This window comes from Triticum aestivum, chromosome 6D (genome assembly GCF_018294505.1).
Source record: "Triticum aestivum cultivar Chinese Spring chromosome 6D, IWGSC CS RefSeq v2.1, whole genome shotgun sequence".
In the NCBI taxonomy this organism is placed as follows: domain Eukaryota; kingdom Viridiplantae; phylum Streptophyta; class Magnoliopsida; order Poales; family Poaceae; genus Triticum; species Triticum aestivum.
In genome coordinates this window covers 146,176,344-146,199,939 of record NC_057811.1, presented here as the reverse complement: position 1 = coordinate 146,199,939, position 23,596 = coordinate 146,176,344, and the positions used below count along the sequence as shown (strand labels likewise).

Below are 23,596 nucleotides of genomic sequence, written 5' to 3'. Positions count from 1 at the left end.
GGCTGTGCCGGGCAATAACTCAATCAAAAATCAATGTCTCTGTCCGGTGGCATTCCTGGTAATTCCTCTGGAAACACATCGGGAAAATCTTGCACTACGGGCACTTCCTCCTGAACAACACCCGTGAGGGAATTCACCCGATTCTTCATCGGTGTGCGTCTGGATACATACTTGATCCTTTTCTGCTCCGGGGTGGTGAGCAAAATCGTCTTGCGAGCACAGTCGATGTTTCCTTCAAACTTGGTCAACCAATCCATGCCTAGAATTACATCCAAACTCTGGGATTCCAATACTATGAGGTCTGCGGGAAAATCATGGTTTCCGATGCTGAGGGTCGAATGACAGCCTAAGCCTGCCGTCATCTCTCCTCCTGGGGAAGTGACCTGAAGCGGGGTTCTAAGGGTTCTAGTGGGCAACCCGTACTTTTCCACAACTACCCTTGATATGAATGAATGCGTTGCACCGGAATCAAAGAGTACCAATACTGGATGTGAACTTAATAAAAACTTACCAACCACAGTGTCTGGCTGATCATAGACGTCCTCCACGTCAAGGTGATTCACCTGAGCACGAGAAAAAGGGTTGGGCTTCTTTGCTGAGCTTCCATTGCCGTTGCCGTTTCCATTCCTCTGCTTGGCCTCCGGACAATCGGTGGCATAGTGTCCTGTCTTCTGGCACTTGAAACAGGTGATATGACTCAGATCCTTCTGAGCCGGAGCAGGACGGTGCTGGTTGCCATTGCCTCCATTGCCTGACTTGGAGTTGTTGTCGTGGTTGCGATTGTTCCCATTCCCTCCATGGTTATGTCCTCCATGATTATGTCCTCCATGGGTGTGATGGGTATGTCCTCCTGAGTATGGGGTATAGCGGGGCTTCTGCTGAGCTCCGGAGTTGTACTTTCCCTGGCCATATTTCCGCTTGCGGCTATCAATCTGCTGCTGCTTGCCTTCAAGTATGGTGGCCTTGTCTACCAGCTCCTGGTAGTTGTTGAAGGTAGCCACCATTAGCTGCATTCCTAGCTCATCATTGAGTCCCTCGAGAAACTTCTCTTGCTTTGCGGCATCTGTGGCCACATCATCTGGGGCATAGCGAGATAATTTGCTGAACTCATCCACGTACTGCCCCACAGTACGGTTCCCCTGGCGTAAGTTGCGGAACTCACGCTTCTTCAGACTCATGGCTCCAGCTGAGACATGAGCGGTGCGGAAGGCCTGCTGGAACTCAGCCCATGTTACGGTGGCGGCCGGATAAGTGACGGTGTAGTTCTCCCACCAAGAAGCTGCGGGTCCATCAAGCTGATGTGCGGCAAAGCGCACCTTCTCTGCATCTGTGCATCCAGCAGTGGCTAACTCCCTTCCGACCTTGCGGAGCCAATCATCGGCCACAATCGGCTCAGTGCTGCTAGAGAACACTGGCGGATTCAGCCTTAGGAAGCGGGTCAAGTTGTCAACAGGGGGTGGTGGCGGTGGATTGTTGTTGTTGTTGTTGTTGTTCTGGTTCTGGATGAGCATCTGCATCAGGGCATTCTGCTGCTGGATCAGCTGGGTGAGCTCCGGCGGAAAGTTGAAACCGGGGTCACGTCTCGGAGGCATCTGGTGTTTTGGAGTGGATGAGAAATTAGAATAGAACAAGGGTCTAATGAGAAAATAGCACTACCCATATGAATGCACAATCATAATCACACCAATCATTTATTCATTCATCTCAAACAAGGTTCAATCTGGGATTACAAAAATCTCACGACTAATCGAAAATAACGGCCTAACTGATCGACGAAAAAAAATAAAAAAAATAACATGGCGGTCGACTAAATGTCTTCATCAATTATTCTTGCGTCCTCCGGTGTGGCGTCCTCTGGTGCGGCGTCTCCTCTTGCGGCTTCCTTCGGTGGAGCTCTCTTCATAATCCTGGTCATTGCTCACGAGAGGTCCATCATCTCCACTCGGAAAAAGGTCTTCTCCCGGGTCTATCTTCTCCTCCAGTGTGGCAATATATTTATCCCGGACCTCGATTCTCTCCATAAAATCCTTGACTTCTTCTTCATGTTCAAGGAAGTCCGCGCGTGCTTTCTCCTCCAGTTCCAGTTCACGGAACAACAACCTCCTGTGTACCTTCGAGTTTCGGCGCGTCTGGATTTCCTGGTTCCTGATGAGACTCTCCAAGTCTTGGACATATGAAAGAATGGAGTCGTCCTCTACGGTACGGATGATATCTCCATTCCTAGCTCTGCGAGAAATCATGGCGAGGTCTGATGGGTCGAGCTCGGCCCTGTACTCTTCTCGGAGATGTCCAAGTGCACGATAAATCGCCATGTCTCTTCCGAGGATCCAAGTGAAATCGGTAAACTCAAAGTCAATGGGCTCTGAATGTCCTCCGAAGGTCCTCCCTGGAATGTGCACCATAATCCTGTAGCGGGTATCCGTCGGAAGTGCATTGATAGGCTTCCCGGTGATTGAGGGCAGGGCAATCTTCAGCTTCTTCATGATCTGAACCAGCTTCTTGCCGAGAAGCATCGTCTCATCTGGCTGGCAAAACTCCGGTAGCAGAACTGGGGTGAACTCGGCGGCCATCTAGAATGTTGAAAATCGGAGAGAAGTCAGAAATGAACAGGGGAGAATTACGGAATGATAAGGACATAAAATAAAATAGTCTCTTCCTATGGCTTTCCGATCCTAGGGGTTACGTCCTACGGTCAGCGTGTGCTCTGAATACCATCTCTGTAACGACCCGACCCGAAATCGGTCAAGTCTCTGTGTAGCTGTACCATCCCAAGATCATGCTGGCACACACAGTACATTGATGCAAAGATTCAAAGTTCAATCACACCTGAATTTATTACACGATTCTCATATCGAGTCTTTATTACATCATAATAAATTCGGCCGAAGGCCAACTCATGAGAAATAAACTAAATAAAGCTGCGGAAGCGTAGACGAATAGCGAGTCCATCCGACTCCATAGGGCAATCGCCAAGCGTGGATCGTAGCCTCACTCCTGATCGGAAAACTCCTCTGCAACATAAGACGTTGCAGCCGTGTAGGTCAGCATTTTGAATATGCCGGCAAGTCATGAAGAGAGAACAACAATAAAATTACTAATACTATATGCAATTTGGCTGTGGGGCTCTAAGTTTCATTGTTTTGCGAAAAAGCCGGTTTTTCCCTACAACAAGGACTTGTTTGCAATTACTACAAAATTGTTGGTAGTTATTGAGATGGTTCCGCCAACCAATGTCTCATTCCCAATTATTAAATAACCCCCTCAATTAATTTATTAAGTTCAGTGTTGAGATATCCGAAATACTCCAATTCCAGAGGCTCATTTGTCCGTAACCGGGGACACGGCTAATCGATTAGGTTGTTACTCTGCAGAGGTTTGTGCACTTTACCCGCAAGAATCGTTCCCTCCTTTAAGTCTTCGCACTGCCTGGTGTTTGAAGACGGGACGAACGAAACAGGGTCTTCCGAAGAGTTCCTCTGGGCCACTGCCGGTGCCCATCCAATCCTACCGTTCTTCTACATCTCGTAGCACCGTCCGGCCAGAGTCACGCCTAGGGTCAACCAAGCCAGAGCCCATAATGGCTTGCGGCTGCACAGGTAAGCTTCCGGTCAATGGGGTATCCATCCGTCTCTTCGTGGCTGGGTGAAGCTTTCCGCAAGATGTCATGGCGCTTCTCCATGCATCCCGGCCATCCGCTGGTTTCTCCAGGGTGCCCGTCAACCGTCCTCCACCCAGTAGTGAATTTTGAAGTCCATCTTGAGCTTGACGTCATGGGGTTGTCATCATCTTGACTCTCGCATCTCCCTTATGAATCACTCAACCAACCCCGTCTACTAAAGCATAGCAAAATAAACTACATCGTCCCGGGCATCGGTAACAAGGGAGAAGGGTTCATCCTACCTCATGATACTACTCAAGAACATAACTTAACAAAATTCTCCTACTGCATGCATGGTGGGGAGGTATAACTCTAATGCAATAAAATCATAGGTATTGTAAAAACATGATCAAATGACTTGCCTGGCTGACGGTCTTCGAAAGCTAGCGACTCGTAATAGCAGGCTTCGCACTCCGGAAATTCTACCGAGTCAAACAATAGCACAAATAAGTATAACACAATATAACATAACAGCAAGTTGAAGTAAAACACCCAAGCACTCAAACCAAAACCAAAGAAAAACTCGGAGAAAGCAAATCAAGCAACAACTAAGAAATAGTTTTACACAACTAAAACTTTTCTTAACAGAACCTAAGCATTGGTTTTGCTAACTAACAGAAGGGAAAACATCATACAAACTAGGAGCAAAAAGAATCACATCAAAAGCTATTATAGAACTCCTATTATGCCTAAAACAATCCTAGCAAAGAAAATAAAATAAAACTTTTATTCTACTGTAAATAAAAGTTCATCCTCTGTAGCTACAGAAACTAATCTAAAATAAAATATAAAATAATAAAAATAAAATAATTTGCTAACTAGAACAGTAGGAAAACAGCAGCTAGCTAAATAAACAAGAAAAACTTGATTTCGACATAAAACTAATTATTTATTAAATCTAAAATACCCAAACAAGTTCCTACTGCTAGGCATGGTCAAAACTAAGCAGTAGCAAAAAGAATCACTAAAAAAAATAATCCTAGCTCAATTTGTGGCAGAAAAACTAATCTGTCTAAATCTAATATAAAACTATTTCTAATAATTTAAACATGGCTGAACATATTTTCTACAGAAACTACAACAAATTTTCAAACTCACAAAAAAAGAATCAACTAAAAATAATGAACCAACTAAAAGAAATAGTAAAAACAAAAACAGAACTATTCTGCTAAAAACAGAAACTGAGAAATAAAACTAAAAAGAAAACCGCGCTATTGGGCCTATATGCCGCTCATGCAAAATCTAAATAAAAAGCGCCCGCGGCTAAACAGAAACGTCGACCGGTTCGATCTAACAAAAAAAACCGTAAGTAAAACCGATCTATTAAATAAAACCGTACCCCTTCGTTGCTTCTAATCTAGGCCATACATGCGAGATCCAACGGTGGAGGGGAGCTCGGGCTTACAGCGTCGGCGGCGACGAACGGAGACGACGGCGGCGGCTCGGGCATTGGCAGTGCGGCAGCTCCGGTAGTCAGGGAGGTCGGAGAAGGTGTCGGAGAGGTGCGGCGAAGCGTGGCGAGGTCGAGGGTGGTCTCGGTGATGGTCGAAGATGACGGAGGCGAGTGGGACGAGCTCGGCGGGGCTCCTGGTGCTCTGCAACTCCGGCGGCGGGCGGTGATGCTCGGGGCGGAGGCTTCGGTCGTTCCTGGGCGACCAAACCTTGTCAAAAAGGTGGGAAACGGCGAGGGGAGTGCTTGGATGGAAAGAGGGTTCGAGGTGGTGCTCACCGGCGGCGAACGTGGCGGCGAACCGAGGCGGCGGCGGCGAGATGCGAATGGCGATGGCGTGCGCTGTGGTGGGTTTGGAGCGTAGGGTTTTAGGGGGTTCGAGAGAGGAGAGCGAGAGGAACTTATAGGACATGGACTTGGACGAGGGGGCGACGCGGGATCGCGATCCCGAGAAGATCGCGGTGTCGGGCGCGCTCTGCGCGTGCTCCGGTGCGGCGTGCCGTGCGCGAGGGGAAAGAAAGAGGTGGGGCCAGCGCGTCAGTGAGAGAGAGAGAGGGAGAGAGGATCGGGCGACCGATCGGGAGAGGGTTCGGGCGTGCGGGCGCGCTGGGGCAGGCCGGCTCGGCGTCTGTGGGCTGGGCCGGCTGGCTCCTGGGTGCTGGGCCGGTTGGCCTGGCCAGCTCGGGGCTTTCTCTTTTTTTTTGAAATAGAGGGAAGGAAAAAACATATATATTATTTTTATATAGGACATATATATATCAAAATTCTCAGGGGAATTAATCCTACAACGTGCACATTTTTCCAGAGGTAAAACTCAAACAAAAAAAATTCTGGAAATCCCAAATAATCAAATTTGAATTCAAACTTTTTGGCAATACATTTATTCTGACATTTTTGGAGTGTCATGTTAGCTCCTCTCATACTTTTGATCAAGTATTTGTCAGGGATATTTGAAATAAATTTCAATGCCAAAACAAGTTCAATTCACAACACAAACTCAACTGCCTCTGAAATTTTCAAATGCCACTCAATTTCAATCAAAATGCATAGATGCTTAGCTAATAATTGTAAAACATTCCAAATTGAAAATTTGGGATGTTACACCGATGCATGGGGTATTTGGTTTGTGTAATACGTTTCCCAAATGAGTTGCACCCAAGGCACGTTCCAGCCATTATGAAATTTGTGTAAGTGTTTGAGCAAGAGTGCATCCCCTTGAATTTTGAGATCGATCACACCTAGCCCTCCACATTCTTTGGGTCGGCAGACCATATTCCAGGAGGCCAGAGAGTTACATCTATCCCCTTGCTCATTGAGCTTCTGGACAAGAACAATATAATCTTAATAGTACAACAATATAAACCAAGCTTATTAATGTTTTAGCATCATACAATACAATAATTCTCACAATTATAACAAATGTTCAAATCCAAATAATTAAAACAATAACAAATGGTCCAAAATTAAAAGAATTGTTCAAATCACACATGAATGCAAATAAGATCAAATGAATAAAATGGGAGTATATCTCCCATGTAGTTTCCACTTGGCTCACTGAGATCATCGCGGAGCTGAGTGTGCTGAGTGTGTGTGACATTGTCCTCAATCTTCTGGTAGGTCTCATGAAATGCAACAATCTCATATGTGTTCCTGGCAGGCTTGACACGACTACTAATATTGTCATAGTAAACCTCTAAATTTAAATCTCTCCCAACCTTCATGATCATGTTGTGTAGAATTACACATGTAGTCATAATATTTGAGAGAATTTTGCGAGCAAGACCTCGAACAATGGCAAACCGAGCTTGCAACACACCAAATGCCCTCTCAATATCCTTTTGGCATGCTTCTTGCGCTTGGTCAAAAATAGTTTGTTTCCCGGTTTCGGGCTTACTGATGGTCTTCGCAAATGTTACCCATGAAGGATAGATACTGTCAACAAGATAATACCCCATGGTATAATCATGTCCATTGACGTTGTAGTTGCAAGCCGGAGCTTTTCCAATAGCTAGCTGCGCAAAAAGATGTGATCTATGCAATACATTGATATCATTGAGAGACCCCAGCAATCCAAAGAAGCAACACCAAATCCACAAGTCATGCGAAACCACTACTTCGAGCACAATAGTAGGTTTACATTTATGGCTGGTGTATTGCCCGACCCAAGCCGTAGGGTAGTTCTTCCATCTCAAATGCTTGCAATCCACACTCCCAGGCATGCCCGACCATCCTCTTGCTTTGTTCATTGCCATCAACTTTTTTGTGTCCTTCTCATTGGGAGCTCAGAGGTACTCATGACCAAAAACTCGGGTCAATGTCTTGGCAAACACCCACACGCGTTTGAGCGCGATAGCTTCTTCAATATGAAGATACTCATTGGAGTAGTCGGCCGAAATGCCATATGCTCTCCTTCTCATTGCCGCCGATATTTTTTGGTATGCACTAAATCCAAAAAAACGGCAACATTCCTCCGGCGAGTGAAGAAACAACAATTTTGCTCGCAAGCTTCAACAATGCGAACAAAAAAGATCTACTCATTCGATAATGCCTACAGAAGAGGTGAGCCAGATAGGTTGGTACCTCGACAAAGTAGTCCTCATGAGCATATTGTGATCGAGAGCTCGGTTGCATGGAATGCATAGACGACCAACCGTCGATCCTCAATGCTTTTTCTTCTTGCTGACTTCAAATTCTTAGAAGAGATGCAACAAGATGAGTTGGTTGGCATCGTCGTCAAAAAAACATCTCCTCTATGTTAGAATCATCTGACTCTGACTCCGTCGACGAACTCCAATAACCCATCTACAAAAATAAATCCACGACTTTGTCACAAATCGCCTGTCGGCCGAAAATGATATCGCAAGGGAAGCTCTATATATTACCTTTGACCAGTAGCAAATCCGCCAGAAGCAAAGCCGCCGCCTCAACTTCCCCACCACCAATCGAATGCAAATCCTCCCCCACCGCCACCCCCTACTTCCCCTCGGCCTCCTACCCGTGGCTTCGGCACACACGGATGACTGGGCGGATCCACCCGTAACAAGCCCCCCACGAAGCCGGGACGGATCCATGGTTCCGGTGGCTGCCTCTCGCCCGCAGTAAAGATTGATCAGCCTTGAGCTCCAACTTGGTGGAGAAGACGTGGACAAGGGCGACCGAAGCACTCCACGGTGGGGGGGTGTCCGCGGGATGCAAAAATCGCCGGAGATTGGCGATGGGGCGGCGGCGGAATGACGGGCGCAGACTGAAATTTCCCTCCTGCCAAGTCACGTGAGTGATAGAGGAAACGATAGGGGGAGGGGGGGGGGGGGTTGGAGGAAACCGGGCATATGGAGAGAGCGAGCCGATTTTTACAACTCCCCGTAAAATAATATACGGGACGGGCCGTTTTATGCGACCTGGTCAGGGATGATTTTTTGTCCCGGTGCCGTAAAACGGGCGGGTATTTTAGGGGAGACGCGTTTTTCGGCATCTGCTAGAGTTGCTCTAAGCTCATCTGTTTAGGGACGTCCACCCTGGCACAGCTAGTATTTTTTGTTTTTTGTTTTTTGAGTAAGGCACAGCTAGTTTTTTCAAGGCAGATATCCTTTCCTGCTGGAGTTGGGCCTCCAGGTCCAGGTACGTGGATCGAACGGCCTGGAACGTATTGTCAGTAAGACTCCCGAGCGGTACACCGTCAGGGACTCAGGGTCAGGATTCTTTACCACCTCTGCAAGCAAGAAGGCAGCCCGATTTGACGCCCGTAGACTCGCCTCCTTCCTTCCCTCTGTCCACAGCCGAGGCATAGGACTAGGCGATTCCAACCGGCGGCGGCGAGATGAAGCTCACCGTGATGACCGCCGACGAGCAGTTTCTCAACCTCGACGTCGACCCCGACGAATCCGTAAGCCTCCGTCCCGCCCCCCTCGGTCCCTCCTCTACTTGCCCCCCATCTCGATCTTGACGGGCAATAAAGGCTGCTTCTTTGGGCCAAAATTCGGGTGGCGAGCTCGCGAGAAGGCCAAGGAATTCCGGCGAGAAAGCGGGAACCGCAGCGACCTGCAATTCACTCCCCGCGGCGTATTGGTGCCTCGTGCTTAGGCGTAGAGTTAGATCGGATCTTTAGCTGCGACAGCTGCGGTATCTTGGTTTGGCTAGAATCGTGCGAGTCTTCTGCTCGTGGAGCTAAAACTGAGCTGTAGTTGCGATCCATGGACGCGAAATCTGTGCGGCTTTTGGCTGAATTGTGCGCCACGCGTGTTTTGCAGGTGGAGAATTTGAAGGCGCTTCTTGAGGTGGAGGTGAGCCGGCGCCAGCGAAATCTTTCTTCAGGTTTCTCTTCCAGGTTTTGCCTTGGCTGGTTTGACCTCACATTGTTGGTTTTGGGTGTCTGTGCGTGGCTAGACTCAAGTGCCGTTGCAGCAGCAGCTGCTTCATTTCAATGGCAAGGAGATGAACAATGCCGAGAAGCTCAGCGCCATCGGAGTCCATGATGGTGATCTTGTGATGATGGTTGCCTCCAATAATAGGTTCGGTTGTTGTTTTTCGACACCTCTGGTTGTTCTCTAGGGAATTTCTTGAGGGTTTACATACTTACATTCCTGCTGTTCGTTATGCCTGATATGATGCTTCTGGTCTTACATGTGACGTCTTGTTTTCTTTTATTGGTATGTCGAGCTGGTTTTCTTCTTTGTAGCTGTCAGTTATAATTTTGGTATATCATAATCACAAATCAGAACTGCCATGATGTTGAAAGAGATGCACTACATTTTTTAGCTTAACCAATGTAGTGCCACTGCAGTGACAATGCTTTCTACTAGTTAATTTCTTGGGTCAAAAATTTCAGGACATCTCAGGATATTATGAGGTTAAATCCTGATGGATCGGCAGTAAATCCTCAAGCTTTCCAACAACATATTCGTGGCGATTCACAACTTATGGCGCAACTCCTTCAGGTAATGCTTTGCTAGTAGCTTCATTGATTTATCAATATTGGCCAGGTTACAATTCCCAGATGTTAGTTGCAGAAAATATGTCCATTATTTTGTTTGAACCGATATCTTTTTAATTTGCAGAATGACCCTTCATTAGCTCAAGCCATCCTTGGAGATGACATCACTGAGTTGCAAAACATCTTGCGGTCACACCACCAACAAAGACTACAACTGAAACGCAAACAGGAAGAAGAGCTTGTGAGTATCTCATCGACTAATCGCTAATTTTTATTTGGGTGCATTTAAGTCTAAATTAAGCAATCCACTCAGATTTTCATAAGTCTCAATCGATTCAGAAAACTGAAAAATGCAACTTGCACTTTTCTACCCAGTTTCACCTTTTTGCACTTTTCTGAAACAAGAAGTGCAAGTTGCACTTTTCAGTAAACTGAAATTGCACTGTTCTGAATCGATAAGAAAATCTCAGTTGATTGAGACTTAGCAAAACTATTTTTCCCCTGATAGTTATTTTATGTTCTTAGTGACAAAAAGTTGAGAACATATGCTTCTTCTTGCATTAATTCCATAGCATTTGTATAAATACATTTCCATGCTGTTACATCTATATGCTGTAAAATTTCACATCTTGTAAGTTCTCTTAGATAGATATATTTGACCACTTCAGGAGATGGTAGTTCCATATTCTTTTTCTTGCTGTGTTCTATTTTTGCAAACTTGCTGAATAATAATAGGTTAAGTCATTGATAATTATGATTTTTTTCAGGCCTTATTGTATGCTGATCCATTTGATGTCGAGGCTCAGAAGAAAATTGAAGCTGCAATTCGGCAGGTAGAAACTTTTTTGTGAGGATAACACCTGTTGACTGTTTAGGCTTTTCATATGTTACGAGGCAAATGTTAAATATCACAATCATCATTACATGACCAACCCAAGGGATGGCTTATTTAGGTTAGAGTGCAGTGCTTATTTCTTAAGCCGCTGTGGAGAAGCAGTCATAAGAAGGTTAATCAAACTAAATGTAAATTAATTTGGTTATCCAATTGTTGTCCTCATCTTTCATTCAATATGCTTCTGCGATAGAGAAGATGAACCTTGGTCCACAGCAAGGCAATTTGGTTAGGGTAAAGGTCCACTCGCCCTCAACAATCTGCCGACAGGGCTCTTTTCTGATGTGGAAAGAGAGGCTCTGAGGCTGAGAGAACATTTTTATTTATTTCATTGCTTGACCAAAGGTTTACATACACATCGGACCTTTATTATACTCAGGAGCATCTGACTTGATCCACAAGTTGGATCTCAGTTCAAACTCAAGTCCGAACCATAACTTACATTCCTATTTCAGTTGGGCTCTTCCTTAATTTAACTACTCTTTCTAATAGACCCAACCGTATCCAACAGAAATACTTGTAACTTGAGTTATTCCTTTTCTTAACCTTCCTATCTCTAACATAACCTACACAATGCCTATATGGATATGTTTGTCTCTTGCTGTCTTGTGGACCCACAAAAAAATGTATCTGTTTGCAACTTCATCAAGAGAAAATTTTAGCCAAACATGTACTTATCTAAAAGCAGCTCAACCCAATGGGGTTATCAAAATCCAAAACAATGCCAAACAAGCCTCAAAATCCACAACAATGCCAAACAAGCCTTAAGAATGCTTATCATAAACATAGGAATAGACATGTGACTGAATATAATGAAGAGTCAGAGTGATGCATAGTGCAAAAGGGGAATTTCTTTTTTCATGAATGTAAGTATGTAAAGGCTGTGTTTGTTACAGCTTCCGGAGCCAGTTTCTCGTGGGAAAAAACTGAAACGGGAACAAACACCTAAAAATGGACAGCTTCGTGGCGACAGCTCAAAGCAGCTTCGTGATGTTTTACGTGTTATAGGCCGAAGCGACCGGGGGCGTACTTTGGCTACAAAACGGCTTGCGCTTCGTGATAATCCCACCGCTAACCTAGCCGTTTCGTTCAATTTACAACGAGAATGCCATCCCTCTCCCGATCCATCCGAGCTGACTCATCTCTCTCTCGTCTCTCACCAGTTCATCACAAGCAACGCAGCAGGGATAGTATTTGTACGGACCTGTAATTCCATGTGCGAACAATTGTGACTTGCATGGACTTGCGTGACAACATAATTCTTTTGCTCAATATTATTCTATGTATATATGAGCAAGAAAGTGAGAGAATTATTATTATGAAATACTTTATGCATTACCATAGAACAAATCATTCCCTGTCAGTCAAAATACCATTTAAACAATATATTAACACAGAATCAACAAGTTACACTAATCTCAGTACTCTAAGGGCATTTCAGGCTTTTCACCAGCCCACAGTCGTTTCCACAGCTGCATTGCCAAACAGCTAACCTTCGCCACAGCTCTTTCCTCAGCACAGCAGTTTTGACAGCACAGCAAGTCCACAGCTGAATCTGTGGAAACTGAAGCCCAAACAAACACAGCCTTCTGCTAGCTTTCATGGTCGGATAATATTAAAATATTATTACTCCCTCCGTTCATAAATATAAGTCTCTTTAGAGATTCCAATATGGACTACATACGGAGCAAAATAAGTGAATCTACACTCTAAAATACGTCTATATACATCTGTATGTAGTCTGTATTGAAATCTCTATAAAAAGTTTTATATTTAGAAAAGGAAGGAGCATGTCATATGCTTTTTATATAAAATGATGTGCACACAAAAGCTTTGCTCTGTCTTACTGTGTTTTATATACTCCTGTTCACCTCAGCAATCTTAATTAGATACCTGACGTTCTGAGTACTTGTAATTTGTCATTCAGAAAGGCATTGATGAAAATTGGGAGGCTGCTATAGAGCATAATCCTGAAGCATTTGGTCGAGTGGTATGTTGACTCTTTAGTAAGTCGGTATGCTTCTATTTTACATGCTATTCTTATTTATTAACTGACCAGCATTCTATTTCAGGTTATGTTGTATGTGGATATGGAAGTCAACGGAGTACCTTTGAAGGTATTATGTTATTTCATATATATCTATATGTAGATAACAAGCATGGTGAACAGCCGAGCATTGCCTATACTCAAAAGCCCAAACAATATTTTTTAAATGATATTTTGAATATCAGAGAGCTTGTATGGACTTTGCTATAACTCCTTTCATATATCATTGTTGATTGCATCAATCTTAGCTAAATAACTGCATCACAATATTTTTCTTTTGAGAAGAACACAATCTTATTTTTACATTTGCCAATTGTATTATCTAGCCCAATAGTTTATTCTTGAAAGTTAAATCTTCCTTTCTATTACTTGCGTTTGTGTACTAGCAGTCTACCAACTAAAAGATATGCAATAACTGGATACGGATTTATTCAGATGCTTGATTGCTTCCTGCTACTCGTTTTGTATATGCGATCTCTTAGCTTTTCTTTCATCTACAGGCCTTTGTTGACAGTGGAGCTCAGTCAACCATCATATCAAAAGACTGCGCTGAACGTTGTGGGTACGATTATAAATTAAAATGTTGTTATTGCAGCCGTTTAGTCTTTCATATCTCATATGATCATTCTGCATGTAGAAATCATACATATTTAAGAGTTTATCTTATCATACAATGGAATTTTACTGTACAGGCGAATGTAAATAATTCTCTGGAGACATTCGCCGAAATGCATTCCATGCCATATACAACTGATCACATAATCGAGTATCGTTTGCAGGTTACTCAGGCTCCTTGATCAGCGTTACAGAGGGGTTGCTATTGGAGTTGGTCAATCGGAGATACTTGGAAGAATACATGTAGCGGCAATAAAGGTTTGATATTGTTAATTGCTGTACAAACGTCAAAATTCCCAGTCCTTTTGAGAATGATCCATTTTGTGCAGCATGACTTCGGACACGCTGTAACGCTATTTGAGTCATTGAAAAATTTACAGTCTGAACAAGCACTATTTAGCCTAGAGAGACATAGTAATAATATAATACCAAACTCATTACTCGGGTACAAAATTATGAATTTGATTGTTCTACAATATATGTTGTCTATGTTTCACAAAAAGGATACTCCTTAAGTTGAATCACAGCCTTTAGTATTTTCTTCAAACCTAATGCCATAACTTTCATCATTATGAGAATTCATCAAGTAGTGACAGTAATTCACAATACATTGCTATGTTTGGACTTTGGACAGATCGGCCATGCTTTCTATCCCTGTTCCTTCACAGTATTGGATGCTCCCAACATGGAATTCCTTTTCGGGCTTGATATGCTGCGGAAACATCAGGTAATTGCATGACTAAGTTTTGGAATAAGTCATCACATCTAACTCACATCCCATAATGACAGTTTTGTTATCCAACGCAGTGCATAATTGACCTAAAGGACAATGTCCTTAGAGTAGGAGGTGGTGAAGTGTCAGTGCCCTTCTTACATGGTTAGTAGCTTTGCCTATTTCATGTTTTTGTTCTCTAGTTTTAGTTCTTGATGATTGCATAATGAAATAGACTATTGAGTAAGTTGAGATATTATTATTGGTTTTGTCGCAATACTGAACATCCCTATATTTGTATTCTATATCATCTACTTCTACAATTTTGCAAGTCTTGGTTTTTCATTCCCTCTAATATGGTATGTTCAGAGAAAGACATCCCTTCACATATACGCGACGGAGAGAAATCGTCGAACCTAGCATCTTCTAGCCAAGGAGCAGCTGGAGTAAGCAAATTTTTCTGCTTTGCATAAATCAGCCTTGGTTTTCCTGTAATCATATTAGAGGCATGGGAGTAATCATCCGTATGTCCTTATTTACTCTATATCATCCAGGAATCGTCAAAGGCACGTGAGAAGACTCCTGATGTGCCACCGCCATCCTCTCCTGCAGGTTAGTTTACTGGTGCTCTTGTGTAGTCCCTTGACTTAGAGAACTGTGATCTTCTGATAACTTTTAGCCTATCTAATTGCTGATTAATTGCGACCAACTTTGATTTCCTTTGTAGGAGCTCAAGCTGTAATTCCTCCACAGGTGTCAATATTTTCTTCACAATTGTGATCTTCTATACATTTGTTTTCTTTTGAGAGTGCATGAATTAGATTGGATCTTGACCATTTTAAGAACCCTTGTCAGGGAGGAGATTTTGAAGCGAAAGTCATAAAGCTCGTGGAACTTGGATTTGACCGGGCATCTGTAATACAAGCACTCCAGTTGTGCAACGGCAACGAGGATCAGGCAGCTGGGTACTTGTTTGGTGGTTAGAGTCTTTAGAGCAGACCTTCTGCTTAAGATTTTCTCGATTTGAACATTTATACACACACTGATCAAGGAGATGTGGCATCCTCCATTTGAGGAACTAAAACTTTGTGTGTGGCAAAATACAGGCTTGGTAGGGATGATTCGTATTCTGTCTTCAGTTAGAAAAAAAACGTTTTCTTTCTACAGAGCTCGAACAAGATCAATCTATTGCAAAGCATGAATAACCCTACTTGCCTTTTAGCGTGTATGCCTAGTACTTCGGCCTGTGTCCGATAGTCTGCATTAGGTCCAACCAAGCCCGTGGTATGCAGTTTTGGCCCGTTTGGTTACACCCTAGGTCTGGTCGAGTAGGAACACTCGAATTGGCCTTTTTCCATAGCCAAGCCCGGGCGATGCAACTTGAGTCACTTGGGTGTCTGAGGCTGTACACAAGGAGCCATGCTTGAGACCGAGCGATGCAACTTGAGTCATGTGGGTAACTGAGGCTGTACACAACGAGCCATGTTCGAGACGTCAGGTTGCTTCCTGAAGCACCGCCACTCTCACGCTCACTCTCCCCTCTCTCAACATTTGACACACCCGGTAATTAGGAACATTTACCATGTCCTTCTACCCATTCAAGGAAAATGAAAATGAAGAAACCAAGCCAAATGCAGAAGTCTCCACTATCACACCGGAAGCGGCGAGCATCGGAGCGAAGATTTGGATGGCGAGCACCGGAGTCGATCACCAACCTCAGCGGTAAACCCTCTGTCCCCAATGGGATTGATTTATCATGCCCGCATTCGATTTACACATCACACACTAGGCATCTAACCTACCTCTCGGATTTAAGTGGTTCGAATGGGATTGAGTACAAGTTTTACTCTGTGTGTGTGACGGGGGGGGGGGGGGGGGGTAAATCGAGCTTAAATCCAGTGACATCCATCCCAACAAGCACTACATCTTAGCCACAGTGAGCCTGGAGGCGCTTGGAGCGGCGGTGGCTTTGTAATCGTCGACCTCCAAGCGCAGTGTATGGTCACTTGACTTAGGCGTCCTAACCGCCATCTTCATCGCTTCGGGATCACCATTGGCATCATCCACCATCTCCTCCTTCCTTCGCCAATGGTGCTAACTCATGTCGTGGTGGACAATGATTGTAGATCCGTCATGTGCGGTGCTGCGACCTCGACAACCACATGCTGGAACCATCAAGGCGAGGTGCTAGGACCGGCCAAGCGTGATGCTGCAATCGCGACCACATGCTTAAACCAGCAAGGCGCGATGCTGGAACCAACAAGACATGGTGCTGGAGCCACACTCCACGATGCAGCGACCGTGCTCCGGCAACACTGCGACTGACGGTCGGGGTGTTGGGACAATTTGCGGTGACGACCATGGAGGGAGCTAGAACCGGTACCGCGGTGGTTGCATCCAGGGAGTGGCGAAGCTGCAACCACCCGCACGGGATGCTGCAACGGGTGTCCGACGTGTTGAAACTAGCGCGGGCGAATGTTGGAACCGTTGCTCCGAGATGCTGGAACCGGTGCCCGAAGAAGCTAGAACCGACACCCGACGATGCTGGAAATCGACGCCCACCAGTGCTGCAACTGGCGGAGATACTGGTACCGCCTCCACCAGAAGCTGCAACCACATATGGGGATGCTGCGATGTCGGTTGACGACGAGGTGATCTTAGCCAGTGCTGCGGCGAGCCGTCGTGGTCGACGGTGGTGCGCCCCATGGGGGTTGGCGAGGAGCTGCAACGAGACGAGCCACGTCGGCCGAGGGAGCGCGGATGCGAGATAAGTGGGGAAAGAGATGCGAGGAATAAGACGACGCGGGAGAAGATAGATTAGACGGTTGATTAAGAGCATCTCCAACAAGCGCGTGGTTGCGCGACATGCTAATTTTTTTAGCGCCAAAATAGCGTTTTAGCGCAGAGTGTTTGCTTTACCCGGCGCTTAGCGCGCCGCTATAGTGCTTCAGCAGGCGCTGCAAAATCCAGCGTGCGCGACCAGCCGGTGCTTGGATTTTTTTTGAAACAACACATACCAAAAAAAATGAAACAACACATAATTCAAATTCATAGCATAATTCAAACCCCATACCACAAGCTAGTTCATACGATGCAAAACTAGATAAAAGAATGCTGAACTAGATATACGATGCAAATAAAACTAGATAAAACTACTCCTCGTCCTCCTTGGTGGTGTAGTCTGACGACGTAAACGCGTCGACCCACCGAGAATCTTTCTCGTCCCAGGTCGATGCAGGTCCCAGCTCGCACTGGGCTTCCGCCAGTGCTTTCCGCGCACGCTTGTCTGCCGCGCGGCTCGCTCCGCCCTCCTTTGCACCCAGAACTCATTCTCAGCGACGACATCCTGCGGGAAGCGCTCGCGCCACACCGTCATGGCGTGCTCATCCGCCTCGGCAATGAGGAGGCGGCGCTCTCGCCTCCGTTGGACGCGGCGATCCTCCTCGGTGATTAGTCACGGGGGAGGTGCGAGTTCCTGCGCCTGCTCCTGTGTCCGCACGTCGAAGAAGTTCATTTGCGCACGAGGCCTCCCGAGGCACCACGCTGTCGCGTCATACGCGCGGGCGGCCTCGTGGGCGGTCTCGAACGTTCCGAGCCCAAGGCGTGTATCGGTGGAGCGGATCTCAGCATAATACACGCCGGAGGGGCGGATGTGCATGCCATGGAAGCCCGAGTTGCTCCGGGGGCGCAGCGGCATGGCGGGGCGCTGGAAGAGGCGGGGGGGGGGGGGGGGGGCGCAGCGGCGATGGGGCGCTGGAAGAGACGGTGGAGAAGGCGCGGCGACGGCGGGGCAACGGAAGAGGCGAGGAAGAAGGCGCGGCGGAAGGAAAAGGGTGGCAGTTGGCGGGCACCCGCGCGTGGGTTTTAACCAGCGCGTTGGACGACACGCGCGATACCGCTTTTTCCCATGCACGCGCCGATTTTTTTCGCGCGCGAAATGGCCTCTTGCACGCCAAATTGACGATTTATCCAGCACGAATTCCGCATGCTTGTTGGAGATGCTATAAGGAGATATCGCATGGGAGGCGACCGGCCAGGACCGACGCCTAACAGGCCCCTTTCTCTTCTACAAAAATGCTGGTCCAAGACTGCAGAACAACAATGTATAAGAATAGATAAAGCAACAAAAAAAACATGAATGGACAAAATGAACCACGTTTGCTCATCCCTGCTATTTCTCTACTAGTAAGCTTGCACGTGCGTTAATCTTTGGATTTTGTCAAGTAAAATTTGTTTTCTGAATCCTTAACACCTAATCCTCTAAATCAGGACAAGAAACTCACTAATTTCTGTGAAGATTGGCTTAAGCGTCTTGCTTCGTTGGAGGGACGCGTTGCGTGTTTATATAACAGGGGCGCACCTCCCTGGATAGCGCATACAATTGGTTGGGATTACAACTTGTGAACCAAGAAAAGAGAGGAAGAGATAAGGCTACGGTTACATGAGAATAGAGATCGATCCTAACAACCTAGCCGACCCTACATGTGCTACGTTACAATGTATGTCACGTTACAATATGTTTAACACCCTCCCTTAATCACAACTTGGTCAAGTTGAGATTACGCTTGAATTCTTCAAAATTCCTTGTTGGTAATGCCTTGGTGAATCCATCTGCAACTTGATCTTTGGAATGAACAAAACGGATCTCCAATCTTTTGTTAGCAACTCTTTCTCGAACAAAGTGGAAATCTATCTCAATATGTTTTGTTCTTGCATGAAAAACAGGATTAGCAGCCAAATACGTGGCACCAAGATTGTCACACCAAAGACAAGGAGTTTGACTCTGTCTTATACCAAGTTCCTTGAGTATGGACTGTACCCAGATTATCTCAGCTGTAGCATTTGCTAATGCTTTATATTCTGCTTCTGTGCTTGATCTTGAGACAGTGGCTGTTTCTTTGCACACCAAGATATGAGATTAGGCCCAAAAATATTGCAAAGCCACCACTTGAGCGTCTATCATCAATATCTCCTGCCCAATCAGAATCTGAGAAGGCACTAACAAGGGTAGATGAAGACTTGTTAAAGCTAAGACCAACATTCACAGTGGCTTTCACATATCTGACTATACACTTTGCAGCAGTCCAATGACTTGTAGTGGGTGCATGAAGAAACTGGCAGACTTTGTTAACAGTAAAGGAAATATCTGGCCTAGTAATTGTCGAGTACTGAAGTGCACCTACTAGACTTCTGTATTTAGTGCTATCTTCCTGATTCAGGAGTTCTCCTTCTGTAATAGACAATTTTTCTGTACTAGACAAAGGGGTTGGTGATGGCTTACATCCTTGCAGTCCAACTCTTTTTTAAAATATCATTGGCATATTTCTCCTGAGAGAGAGATGCAGTCCATCTCCAAGTTTCTTGACTTCAATACCTAGGAAGAAGTGCAGATCTCCTAGGTCTTTGAGTGCAAATTCTGCACCCAAGTCCTTTAACAATCCTGTCACTGCATCATTAGATGAGCTGGTAACAATAATGTCATCGACATAGATAAGCACAAATATAGCTGTGTTTGACTTATTGTAGATGAACAAAGATGTATCAGACTTGGATGGAATAAAACCAAGTGACAACATTTTCTGACTAAGTCGTGAATACCAGGCCCTGGGGGCTTGCTTGAGCCCATATAGTGCTTTGTCAAGTTTGCAGACATGAAAGGGAGTGTTCTTGTTTTCAAACCCAGGAGGTTGCTTCATATATACTTCCTCTTCCAGAACACCATGGAGAAACGCGTTCTGAACATCTAGCTGCCTGAGAGTCCATCCCCTGGATACAACAATAGACAGAACCAAGCATATAGTTGCAACTTTGAGAACAGGACTAAAGGTGTCCTTGTAATCTAAACCATACCGTTGCTTGAAGCCTTTTGCAACAAGTCGAGCTTTGTAGCGATCAATAGTTCCATCAGACCTTTTTTTTATCCTGAAGACCCACTTACAATCAATGAGATTTTTACCTTGCTGTGGGGGAACTAAGTGCCAGGTGTTGTTTTTCAGAAGTGCCTTGTATTCTTCATTCATAGCTTGTTTCCAACGTGTGCCACCAAGTGCCTCATGCAAAGACTGTGGTTCACCTGTGGAACATGCCAGACCATACTTGAGAATTTTCTTATAATTAACAGGTTGTGTTACCCCTCTTTGGAGACGTGTCCGAGGTGGTGTAGCAGGCGCTGTAGCAGCAGTAGTCGCAGAAGATCCTAGAGAATCAGCAGGAGATCCCCCTGGTGATCCCGAGGCAGGTGATGGAGCAGGCGCCTCTGGATCAGGATTGTCTGCGGCTGAAGAGCGTGACGAAGCAACGCGGTGCAGCACAGAAGATCCGGGCGTCGTGGCATCCCGAGGAGCAGATGGGGCGGCGCCAGATTCCGGACCAGGTGGGTGCGTCAGAGCCGCAGCGCCTGCGGCGGTCGGCTCACGGGGGCCCGCGCCGGTCGGTTGGTGCAGACGCCGCGCATAGCAGCGGATGGAGTCGGGGAAGCGACTTGGAGACCGCCACGTGGCGGCCGGTGATTGGTGCGGGTCGGAGGAGGGCTCCGGGTTGGTGGAGGCGCGCCGCGTGGCCGTGCTAGAGCGGCTGGGGCGGTCGCTGTCACCCGCGGCCCGCACGCGTGCAGACGGGGTGGATCCCGAAGGAGATAGCCTGTCGTCCTGACGGGGAGCCGATCCCGATGTAGATCTGTCCCCCAAGTCCCTGCACATAAAATATCGCCCTGTTTGGGCTGTTTCTTCATCATTTTCAAATCTGTTTGCTGCATCGCCTTCGTTGTTCTGGTCTGCATCATCACACAATTCAGCCAAGGTATTAGGAGGATTAGTCATGTGATCATTACAGCTGTGTTCCCCATGATTGCCGACTAGACTTGGAGGTAGAAGAAGAATTTCTTTGCGAAGGAGTGCACTGGCATTGGGGTGTAGATCAGCGAAAGGAAATTTGGTTTCATCAAAAACAACGTCACGAGATATGTAGACGCGTCCAGTGGGAACATCTAGGCATTTTACGCCCTTGTGTTGGGGACTATAGCCTAGGAAAACACATTGTGTTGATCGAAACATAAGTTTGCGCTGATTGTATGGCCTAAGATTTGGCCAGCATGCACAACTAAAGACACGAAGCGATGTATAGTCTGGTTTGGTATGGTATGGAGGAGTCTTTCAACTGGAGTTTCATTGTTGATGACTTTACTAGGCAACATGTTAATGATGTGAACGGCGGCTAGAAAAGCTTCGTCCCAAAATTTAAGGGGCATGGATGCGCCAGCTAAAAGGGCAAGGCCAACCTCAACAATGTGTCTGTGTTTGCGTTCAGCAGACCCATTCTATTGATGGGCATGAGGGCATGACACTTGGTGAGAGACACCGAGAGTTTGGAAAAAGGAGTTTAATTTTTCGTACTCCCCTCCCCAATCAGATTGGACAGCAATAATTTTGCTGTCAAACTTTCGTTCAACGAGAGCTTGGAAGTTTTGAAACACTTGAAAGACATCAGATCGTTTCTTAAGAAGATAGATCCAGGAGTACTTGCTATAGTCATCGATGAAACTAACATAGTATGTGTGTCTACCAACTGAACTGGGGGCAGGCCCCCACACATCAGAAAAAATGAGTTGTAAAGGTTTGGTAGAAATACTAGTAGAGATTGGATAGGGTACCTGATGACTTTTAGCTCTTTGACAAGAATCACAAATGGTTTCAATATCACACTCTCCAACATATGGGAGCTTATTCTTCCTAAGCAATCGTTCAACTAAGGAAAAAGATGCATGCCCTAGTCTATCGTGCCACCTCGTCGTTGAGAGTTTGGTGACACCATATGCTTGCTTATTGAATCTTCTAAACTCCGGAATCAACGGGTAAAGCCCTCGAACGCATCTACCTCGGTAGGGAACCTTCTTCGTTGCCTGATCCTTGATCAAAAAAGAAAAAGTGGTGAAACTCGAGAAACACATGATTGTCAATAGCAATACGATGGACGGAAAGAAGATTCTTAGATGCACTAGGGACATGTAGTATTTTTCTGAGGTGAATTGGACGATAAGGGGTTTTAACAACTGAATGACCAACATGTTTGATCCTCATACCTGCTCCACTGGTGGTGTGGATCTGGTCTTGACCACGGTACTTCTCCCGCATAGTTACTTTCTCCAACTCACCAGTTATGTGGTTTGTAGCACCACTATCCACGTACCAATTTGTATCTACACCGTATGAGGCTTCGGCAGCACCAGCAACTTTTTCGTCCTGGGAGGAGTCACCTTCATCTTCCTCGAACCTGTACCAGCAATCTTTGGCGGAGTGGCCCAGCTTCCCGCATATCTGACAGCGGACAACATCAGGGCGATTCTTGGAGGAGGAACGGCGGCCCCTGTTGTTGTTGTTGGAGGAGGGCCGTCCGCCGGCACCGGTGCAAGGAGCACCGCCACCATTGCTATTGCTGTAGTTGCCGCTGCCATTGCCTTTGCTCTTGCCGCGCGGCGGACCACGGTGGCGGGAGCCACCACGAACAGCGGCGTTGGCAGAGGACTTGAAACCGCTGCCATTGCTGCCTTGGAACATCGCCACACGCTGATCAAAGTTGCTCATCTGAGCAAACATATCATCGAGCGTGACAGGTTCGGTGCGGGCGTCGAGGGCCGACACCAGTGGCTGGTAATCCATACCCAGCCCGGCGATGATGTAGGAGATCTGCTTGTCCTCATCTAGAGGCTTGCTAGCAGCTGCTAGCTCGTCGGCGAGGCCACGCATATAGGAGAAGTAGGCGCCCACCTTCAGCGTGCCCTTCTCTGCGTTGGAGAGGGCGACACGGATGTTGTTCACGCGCGATCTGGACTGGGACGAAAACATGTTCGCCACCGCAGCCCAGAGCTCGTGCGCCTTGTGGATGTTGGTCACCTGGACAAGAACTTCTGTGGAAAGATTAACCAGCAAATATGCCAATACCTGCTGATCTTCCCGCACCTAGACTTGATGAAGAGGGTTCGGCGAGGCTGATTCCTTGCCGTCTTTGTCCTTGGTGACGACGAACTTCTCTGGTTCTTTGATTGTTCCTTTGGCATAGCCGAAGACACCAGCCCCGATCAGCTGTGGCGTGACCTGTGCACACCAGAGGACGTAGTTCGTCCGGGTGAGCTTCTCTGTAACCTAACCATTGAGGCCGGCCAGAGGAGCGCTGGTGGAGGAGGAGGACATGGCGAGCTCGTGGATGGAAAACGATGGATGCTAGATGTATAGGAAGAGGGAGGCTCTGATACCATGCGAAGATTGGCTTAAGCGTCTTGCCTCGTTGGAGGGACGCG

General features: G+C 46.3%; 1 protein-coding gene and 1 pseudogene across 1 annotated transcript; one reads left to right on the top strand and one right to left on the bottom strand.

Moving 5' to 3' along the window:
- The first annotated feature begins 8,760 nt into the window (after nt 1–8,760).
- Nucleotides 8,761–15,488, top strand: LOC123144184 (protein DNA-DAMAGE INDUCIBLE 1). Its single transcript, XM_044563231.1, has 16 exons — nt 8,761–8,991; nt 9,356–9,388; nt 9,492–9,616; nt 9,934–10,042; nt 10,163–10,279; nt 10,806–10,871; nt 12,858–12,920; nt 13,003–13,047; nt 13,478–13,539; nt 13,757–13,850; nt 14,227–14,319; nt 14,400–14,469; nt 14,674–14,750; nt 14,859–14,916; nt 15,032–15,057; nt 15,160–15,488. Exons 1-16 carry the CDS (start codon nt 8,926–8,928, stop codon nt 15,286–15,288), a joined length of 1,233 nt encoding a protein of 410 aa, XP_044419166.1. The 5' UTR covers nt 8,761–8,925; the 3' UTR covers nt 15,289–15,488.
- A 7,379-nt stretch (nt 15,489–22,867) lies between these two features.
- On the bottom strand, nt 22,868–23,006 carry LOC123146596 (uncharacterized; annotated as a pseudogene).
- Nucleotides 23,007–23,596: the final 590 nt, after the last annotated feature.

What these genes read in the sequence shown, in the direction of transcription:
- LOC123144184 (XM_044563231.1), top strand. Translation starts at nt 8,926, where the DNA reads ATGAAGCTCACCGTGATGACCGCCGACGAGCAGTTTCTCAACCTCGAC. An exon ending in TTATGGCGCAACTCCTTCAG is followed by an intron (nt 10,043 to 10,162) that starts GTAATGCTTTGC and finishes TTTAATTTGCAG; the next exon opens with AATGACCCTTCATTAGCTCA. An exon ending in GTCAGTGCCCTTCTTACATG is followed by an intron (nt 14,470 to 14,673) that starts GTTAGTAGCTTT and finishes TGGTATGTTCAG; the next exon opens with AGAAAGACATCCCTTCACAT.